Below are 8,694 nucleotides of genomic sequence, written 5' to 3'. Positions count from 1 at the left end.
AGACTATAGTGCAGTCTATAGCCCAGACTAGATTATACTTCAGACTAAAGACTATAGTCCAGACTATAATCCATTCTACAGTCCAGACTATAGTCCAGACTATAGACTTGACTATAGTAGACTATAGACTAGACTATAGTATAGACTAGACTAGACTATAGTGCAGACTATAGACTAGACTTTAGTCCAGACTATAGACTAGACTATAGTCCAAACTATAGACTAGAATATAGTCCAGACTATAAACTAGACTATAGTCCAGACTATAATTCAGGCTATAGACTAGACTATAATCCAGACAATATTTGTTTCTGGTCTCCTTTAGATTTTGACATTTCAAGGTCTTATTTGTTCAGTTTATAAAGTTTCGGCTAAAATTGGGACAAGTAGGACCGGTAAAATCTATCCTGTTGTTGTTAACTGGCCCCCATTAGGGTTTTAATTTGAAATCTATAAGATTTATGTGGTCTGGTCTATTAAATCTTGAGGTTTCTCTTTTAAAGTTTCATGTAGTAAATTAGTATTTAGATTATAATATACATTAGAGGCATTATCCTCATCTACACGACGTTATAAAACTTAAAATGTTTGATTTCATGCAAAAACTAATTATCAAAAACATACCTGATATTTTGACTTGAAAACCTTATAATGTTGATTTCTATATATTTACAAAAACATCATCATTCATAGCAGGTTCTAAATTCCTTAAACAGTCATTTATGTCTCTCATACTTTAAATTAAACAATTCCAGTCTTGAGCCCTAAAAGTAAAGAATAACTTTTTAATATTGTCTAAGATTTACACTTTCAAATTTTAAATTTAATAAAACAAATAAATTTCTTAAAGAATAAACATAAATTATTTGCTGGGTTACTGTTATAAAATAAAAACTAATAAATTCACTCAAAACAGCAACAAATAATTCTCTATTCTCTCTCACTAAAGCAAATAAACGACTCATTTTTGTCAAATAAACTGCTTTATCTACTCTATAATGTTTAGCTAAGCATACTTTAAGGAGGAATTCGTTTAAAAGTTTTCACAGTAGATAAAGCTGTTCATTTAAGTAAATTTAAACGTTATATTCCGGTTTCTTTTAAAAAATTTCCAAAATTATTAAATTGTTAATTAAAGCTTTAATAATTTTAGTTAAATATTTTATTATAATTTTCTTCATAGAAATTAACGTTGTTTTTAGAAAATTTAAAATTTCCCTTTTTTACGTTTTAATTACTTGACACAATAGTCCTTGCGCTGCTGTCTGATAACAGCCTCTAATTTTAAGCATCGTTCTCTTAAAGCGCCATTTTCTTTTTGTAAAATATCAATGGTAGCATCCTTTTTCTCAATAGCTTGTTGGACTCTAAAATTATTGAAATTCATTAAATCTAGCAACTATTTTGCTTAAATATGAAAACACACCTTTTATGAATCTTTTGTATTTCTTGATCACGTTCTTGTTTCAAAGACTGCACTTCATTTTGTATTTCGGAGCGTAAATTTTCTCTTAATTGATCACGTTCCGTTAGAAATTCAGAGCACATCTTTTTACTATGTTCCAGTTCTAATTGCAATTGTTTAATTTCAGCTTGGAAGTTTCTAGCTTGAGCATCAGACTCGGCTAATTTACTTCTTGTCTCAGCATATTTTTCTCTTACAGACTTCTCTACACTTTCCAACTCTTGCAAATCTTTTTCGTATTTTTCACGCAAACGGCTGCAAAATCAAACATTATACAAACTTAATAATAAATATTTCTTAACAAAATATTCACCTTATTTTATTTTCAAATTCTTCATTATTTTTCAAAGCCTCTGCATCCATTCTTTGCACTATAGCATCAATCTGTCGATCTCTCTCGTTGCGATAATGCTGACGTATATTATTTTCCTTTTCCACTTGTTGCACTTTGCATTTATTTTCATATTCAGTTTTCCAAATCTCGAAATCTGCCTCATATTGTTTTTCCATTGTATTGAGACGATTGAGGAATTTTTCTTCTTGTTTGGACATTTTATCCTGTAGTTCGGAAATGGCTTGTTCCATTTCAGCATCTTTTTCTTGCTGCCATTCGGATCGTTTTGTTTGCAACTCCACTTCTTTTTGCTTTAATTCATTCTGTAAACGTTGTTTTTCCAACTGATGCTCCTCCATTAACTTTTGCTTTTGTTCATCAAAGGAATTACGTTCCTCCTCCAGTTGGCGCTCGAATCTAAGGGAAATGATCAATTTTCAATCAATGTTCTAAAACTAAGAAAAAGAGCTCTCACATGTATATAAACATGTCCTCTCACCTTTCTCTTATAGCATTTCTTTCTTTACTTATGATAGACTCTCGATCCTGGGCACAAGACTCTCTTATAGTTTTCTCTATTTGCTCATGTTTCAAACGTTCCTCTTCCAAAGCATCCAACAATTGCTGCTGGTGAGCTCTTTTCAATTCGGTTATTTCTTTTTGATGATTACAATTCATTTTATTAATTTCCGCCTCTAAACCTTTAACCGTTAGTTCCTGTAATTTAGAATAAAAATTCATTTGTTACCAAATATTTATATTTCCTTTACCCACCTTAATTTTCTTAGTATTCTCTCTAACCCATCTTTCCCGTCGTATTTTCTCTCCCGCCATTGTGTTCTCTTTGACACGGGTTATCTCTGTCTCCAGTTTATGTTCCCAAGCTTGATTTTGACTTTCTAAACGCCTGGTAAGAGCTGCCACTTTTTCACACAAAGAACCTTTATCCTTCAACAATTGCTCTATGAAACCCTGATGCCTTTTGACTATGGCTTCATAGTGCTTCTTTTGTTCTTTCATACGATTGGCGGCATTTGATTTTTCCGAGCGAATGCTCTTTTGTTTCTCAGTGCGTACTTTTATGACATGTTCCTTGGACAATTGCACCGCATTGGCTAGTTCATTGGCTCTTAAACTGAGAGATATAACACGTCGTGCTAATTGGTGATTAGGCAGCATTAATAAATCAGAAAGTCTATTAAGAAAAAAAACAGAAGTTAAATAATGGAAAAAATCTAGTTCTTGTTCAGTTCTAGTTCAATTCAAGTTCAGTTCTAGTTCAGTTCTAGTTCAGTTCTAGTTCAGTTCTAGTTCAGTTCTAGTTCAGTTCTAGTTCAGTTCTAGTTCAGTTCTAGTTCAGTTCTAGTTCAGTTCTAGTTCAGTTCTAGTTTAGTTTCTAATTCAGTAATTTAAGTAAGAAAACCTACTTGGGCACATCCTCTGCTATATCGGGCTCTACCACAAATTCCACTTCGCTACGATTGGTATCTGGCATAGAACGTCGGGTTTCCATTAAAGTTTTCTCGCAACTGTCCTCCACATTATCCAGATAACTTAAAATATCTTTATATTTATCAGGAGACTCTTTAGTTTTTGCAGTTTCCGGAGGACTATGAGGTGTTCCTATACTAGGAGTGGTGCTTAATTTTAAGTTCATTTCGGAATTAACACGTTCAGCTAAGTTATCTAGAATATTAAAATGGTTTAAAAATTTGAATGAAAAACTATTGTAAACTTACCCTTCTTTTTATCTTCCTCTATTTCCTTAATAACCGATACAATTTCATCATAAGTAGAATCATCTTGCGATTGATCCATAGATTTTTCTGAATTTTTTCCATCTTCTTCATCCTCCTCCTCTTCTTCCTCTTCCTCGGGATCTAAAGCCGACATGGCTTCTAGAGTTTCTTGGGTAAATTTCTCAAAAGATTCATCCAGGGAAGTGTGTTGATTTAAAGCTGTCCTAGTGCTTATAGCTTGTGAAGTTTGCTCATGCATAGACATCCAAGTATCGATTTTATCTATATTGAATTCGTGCAAATTGGAATCCTCTCTTAAATTTCCAAAACTTTTGGCTTTTTTGATATTATTTTGTGTTAGAGTAGCTATGGAAGTAGTTTTGGGTTTTGGTTTGGACAGTGAATTATTTGCTGCAGCTATAGTTTTCTTAGTTTCCGTTTTAGTATTATTAATATTTTCCTTTTTCCTTATAATGGTCGCCGAGGAACCGGCTACTTTTAAATAATTATTAATAACCGTTTCACTGGAGCTTTTCTTTGTGGGACTTTCTAATTTATTGTCCATTTTAAGAAAATCTTTTTTGGCTATTTCAGTTTTATAATTTGAATTGAGAGTTTTGGGTTCTGTTAAATTATTTGGTTTTTCCAAAGCTTCAGCAGTTGTTGTAGGATTTGAATATTTGTTTAGATAGGAAGGTAATTCAAAATTGTTTAAATTTGTATTCGTGGTAGCTTTTGTTTGATTTTCTTCCAATAGATTTTTTACCACCGAATTTTCCAATTGTTCTCCCACGGCATTTTTATAGTCTCTAATAACTTGCGATTCCTCGGCTTCTACTAGGTCCAAAGAAATTTTACTGTTTTTAGGGCTTGGAGTGTTTGAGCTTATGGTTTCCTTTGTAGTTGCCATTTCTTGGCCTAGTTCGTTTAGTTTATTATAAGGTTCCATTAAGTATTTGCAAGTGGGCGAAGCACAATAACATTTAGGGCTGGGAGACTCTTGTAAAGAACCCGAAGAAGAAGATCTGGTACTGCAAGAACAATTTTCCGAAGGACACTTGGGATATTCAAAAGTTTCTGCTAAAACTTCTTCACCATTGGCGGAAGAACCAAAATGTACCGATTTCTTTAAACTTAAAGAAGATAATTCCTTGTTTAAATGTTGAGTGGGCGCGGCGGATTCTAAGGTTTTTGATTTAAAAGAATAATCTATGGGATTTATGGGTCCTGGAGCTGATATATCTTCCTGCTGTTTTGTTGACGATTGTGGTAACACATAAGTATTTAGATTCTCATAATCACTAGAATCATTATCATCACTTGGTAGCTGCAGTGTAGAGGAGGGTTTTGAAAACGATACTCTACCTGGAAGATCAGGTTTGGCTGCTGTTTTATGATAACTATAGTAATCCTCTCTATTTTGTTTATCTTTGTTAACAACTAACATAGAGTATGAGGAGTTGGATGATATTTTTCTGGTGGGATTTCTTACCGTACTCATATATCTTTCGTTATACTGTGGTTTATTCAAAGAACTATAGCTACCACTTTTGCGTGAAGAACTCAAATCCGAGGCATCTCCCTCACTATTGTTGCCAGAATCCTTACACAACCATGATCTCTTTATGGGTTCATCTAATAATAATTTCAATAGATTTGAGGAAGAAACCGATTGAAACTTTTTCTGTTGTCTTTTACTCAAATTCAAATTGGTAATCTCCGAATCTTGTGTTGTATACGAACCACAAGGACTGGCAAAATTTCGACCAAATTTAGGATCTGCCGATTGTGGTCTTAAATACAATGAAGTGTAAGAACGTCTTTCAAAAAAACTCGCCGATCGGGGACGAGAATGACAGCGTGTAGAGGGTTTTAAAAGATTTATTTGCGATGAGTATTTGGGTTTAGGTTTTTGTCGTGTAACCAAATTTATCTAGGAAACAGACAGTAATATATAAATTTAAAATTTCAACTTTTATATGCGTCTAACCTGCCACTCACCTGTGAACCTTTCAAACTTAAATCCATACTAATTTACTATTTGGATTAATATTTGTCATTTGTTTTCCTTGACCATTTTATTATACTCTTTCTCTATTATAAATAATTTATTTGAGTTGTTTTTTTAATATTTAAGCAAGTTTTACTTGTCCTACTTTAAATGTATAAAAATAAAACAGTTTGCCAGTCTATTGCTTTAGACGTCCTTTCTCTAGGACTTGCGTTGATGGTTTGTTTTGGCCATATGCCTTGCTACCCTGTGTGACGTCGTCATCATTGTATTTTTTATAATAACAAAATTATCGATTTAACGGTTCTTATGCATATTTTGTGGTACTCTTTTTGAAATGGTCAAGCAAGGTGCATTTTTGTTTTTATTTTACATTTTTCAAATTTTGGCAGTTACAACCCTGTTGTGTTTTCAATGACGTTTTTTAGGCTGCATTTTTTATTCACCCTAGTGTTTGTGTTTGGAAAGGGTTGGTGGTAGAAGCGGTTCATTGTTTTTATTGCTGCAGTTGCTATGTTTTTGTTGACGATTGTGTGGTTTTTAAAGACAGGTGTTTTGAATAAGAAACCAGAGAGCAATCATTAACTCATTTTTTTCTCTTAGAACTCAATTCTAATAGTTCACTTAGAATTCAAATTTTCACTAGAAATTCGATTTTCTTCCATGAATTTCATTTTTTACAATAATTTTATAATTTTTCACCAAAAAATCAATTCTTCACTTCAAATTAAATTTCGCACTTAAAATCCGATAAAAATTCAAATTTTCACAAAAAATTCAAATTTTCACTAAAAATCCAATTTTCAATAATATTCAAATTTTTACATTAAATTCAAAATTTCACATAAAATTCAAAATTTTAAATGTCAATAAAATCCAAATTTTTAAAAAAAAAAAAAACCTCAAAAAAATTTTTAATTGAAATTCACTTTTTCACTAAAAATTTAATTTTTCACTAAAAGTTCAAATTTTTACTATAAATTTAGACTTTCAATAAATAATCCTTTAATTTTTAACAAAATTTTAATAAATTTTTCGACGTTTCCTAAAATCCCTGTTTTTTGCTAAAAAAAAAATATTCTTTTTGATATTTTCCACTTTTTAATTTTTTTAGTATTAAATCGTCATTATTTTCAAAAATAAATTCAGTTTGTTATTTCGATTTTCTTCTAATTCATTAAATTCTTAATTGAAATGTTAATTTTAAAAATGTTTCGATCAAATTAAAAAAAATTTGGAATACATTATGAAACTTTTGTTCTTTTAAATCAATTATGTATAAATTTAAAAATATTTATAAACAATAAAAAAAAAATAAAAATTTAAAAAAATAATTTTGAAATAAAATATTTTGATAAGATAGGTTAGGTTAAGTCAATTAAAAAAAATAATAATTTTGAAAAAAAAATATTTTGGTAAAAAAATAATAATTAATTAAGAAATATGTAATATAAAAAATGTAAATTTTAAAAACAAATATTAACAAGAAAATAGTAATAAAATAAAGAAATAAAAACTGTTCACCTGTGACTTATGTGTGTCCGGTCCAATCCAATAATCTTGTAAATAAAAAAACTCCTCAAAAACAATTTTAGTACCAGCTAAAACTATTACCGCTGCATTTTCTTAACTTGTTAAGTAATCATTCCAATGTTCTTTAGCCAAACGATGTACTTTCTTCAAGTGTCTGGTGGCGGAACTACGTCCGGTATATTTCATACAACACAGCTTACAGATGTAAGGATACAAGTTCATGTGTAGATTCAAATGATTTTTAATCGAATAAAATCTATGGTAGATATTATCACATAAATGACAATAGAAAAACCATTTTTTCTTGCCGCCAAAATCATCACTTTGTGGTTTTTTATGCCACAATTCATTTTCATAAGTTTGATAGACACGTGTCAGCCACATGGCATCCATATCGGTGAATTCTACCACAACTTTGAGCTTATCCAACGATTCGTCTACATGATCAAATAAAATTTTGATATTTGTACCAATGCCAATGTTAGAGGAGGAGGTGTTATTCGAAAATTCTTGACTAGTAGATCGTAGGGAAGTAGCGTTGGTAGAAGTGGTGGCAGACAAGTGATGTTTGTTATTAACTACGCATTGACTTCTAGTGGGATGCTGTGTGTTGAAAATTACCTTTAAACGTATTTATTTAATAAATATCTAATCATTTTACCCTTTTTCCTATAGTTTTATTGTTTGCGGCTGCTGCTGTGGCATTAGTTTTTAATTTCAAATACTGAGATCTTAATATCTATAAATTAAGTTAATTAATTTCTGTAGAACTTAATTAATTATAAAAATTCCAATAATATTATTAACTTACCCTCATTTTTATGTTTTTATTGTTAAAAATTTACTTTATTTTACACTAATTTTTCTAAACTTCTTTCACTAACTAAATTTTTTACTCTTTTCTCAACTTTTTTCAACCTTTTTAAGTAGATGTGTACAAAAGCTGTACTGATCACTTTTGTAGAATGTTGTTGTACAAATTTCGGTGTCATAGAAGTGTCAAATATCTAATAAAGTAATTTGAAAGCAACAAATCCTTTTCCGTGTGCCATCATCTTATTAAATAATCTTGTTTTGTTTACCATTAAGTTGGCGGTATAACGGTTTTTCTTATTTTAATAATAATGTTGCCAATTTTTTTGTTTTAGAAAAGCACTGAAATAATGAAAAGTGTGTAATTTTTCTACTTTGAACATATTCAAGAGATATTAATTACAACTCTATAGTAAATTTTGAACAATACACAATTAAGAATGTATAGTCGAGCATGGTCGAACATATGATACCCTACACCAGTGAGTTTTACGTGAAAAATGTTGATTATTTGTGGTATTAAATATTTTAAGTTGTTTTTGTCTTAATTCCGAAATATATTAATAATTTGTTGGTAAAAAAATTACTTTTTGTGGCAAGGGTAAATATGGACCTATACTTGTAAATGTTGGTAGAGGGATTTAGTTTACATTGAAGTTATTTATCATGATACTGGTGTTTATAAGTCATTTTCTGAGCCAATATTTTTGAGTGAACAAACATTAGCACTAACGCATAATATCCATAATAGTGGTGTAGGATATAGAAATAAAAGAGGCAAATTTTGAATAATACTTCT

At 30.5% G+C, this 8,694-nt stretch overlaps 2 protein-coding genes across 4 annotated transcripts; both read right to left on the bottom strand.

Annotated features, from left to right (window-relative positions):
* Window positions 1-630: 630 nt before the first annotated feature.
* LOC119603413 (centrosomal protein of 131 kDa) lies at window positions 631-6,237 on the bottom strand. 3 transcript variants are annotated; one of them, XM_037955436.1, is made up of 9 exons: window positions 5,540-6,237; window positions 3,539-5,471; window positions 3,227-3,485; window positions 2,574-2,994; window positions 2,299-2,516; window positions 1,779-2,216; window positions 1,427-1,720; window positions 1,239-1,367; window positions 631-764 (listed from the first exon to the last, which is right to left on the bottom strand). In XM_037955436.1, the coding sequence occupies exons 1-9, from the start codon at window positions 5,564-5,566 to the stop codon at window positions 737-739; spliced, it is 3,747 nt and encodes a 1,248-aa protein (XP_037811364.1). In that variant the 5' UTR covers window positions 5,567-6,237; the 3' UTR covers window positions 631-736. The 3 variants fall into 3 exon arrangements, with proteins under 3 accessions (XP_037811364.1, XP_037811367.1, XP_037811365.1); XM_037955439.1 differs by having other exon boundaries at window positions 693-764; window positions 1,228-1,367; XM_037955437.1 differs by lacking the exon at window positions 631-764 and having other exon boundaries at window positions 1,192-1,367.
* Window positions 6,238-6,662: 425 nt separating this feature from the next.
* LOC119603416 (transcriptional regulator CRZ1-like) lies at window positions 6,663-8,017 on the bottom strand. Its single transcript, XM_037955444.1, has 3 exons — window positions 7,894-8,017; window positions 7,744-7,821; window positions 6,663-7,685 (listed from the first exon to the last, which is right to left on the bottom strand). Exons 1-3 carry the CDS (start codon window positions 7,897-7,899, stop codon window positions 7,176-7,178), a joined length of 594 nt encoding a protein of 197 aa, XP_037811372.1. The 5' UTR covers window positions 7,900-8,017; the 3' UTR covers window positions 6,663-7,175.
* Between the last annotated feature and the right edge of the window lie 677 nt (window positions 8,018-8,694).

This window comes from Lucilia sericata, unplaced genomic scaffold (assembly GCF_015586225.1).
Source record: "Lucilia sericata isolate MDLA Ls3-8-SP2 unplaced genomic scaffold, ASM1558622v1 Contig000306F_arrow, whole genome shotgun sequence".
Classification (NCBI taxonomy): domain Eukaryota; kingdom Metazoa; phylum Arthropoda; class Insecta; order Diptera; family Calliphoridae; genus Lucilia; species Lucilia sericata.
This window is presented reverse-complemented; position numbering and strand designations above follow the sequence as displayed.

Excerpts from the sequence above, each read along its gene's own strand:
- LOC119603416 (XM_037955444.1), bottom strand. Across the intron at positions 7,686-7,743 it reads ATAAAACTATAGGAAAAAGG|CATCCCACTAGAAGTCAATG; the intron begins GTAAAATGATTA and ends TTCAACACACAG.
- LOC119603413 (XM_037955436.1), bottom strand. The coding sequence starts at position 5,566 with ATGGATTTAAGTTTGAAAGGTTCACAG. Across the intron at positions 1,721-1,778 it reads GAATTTGAAAATAAAATAAG|CCGTTTGCGTGAAAAATACG; the intron begins GTGAATATTTTG and ends TTGATTTTGCAG. Across the intron at positions 1,368-1,426 it reads ATACAAAAGATTCATAAAAG|AGTCCAACAAGCTATTGAGA; the intron begins GTGTGTTTTCAT and ends CAATAATTTTAG.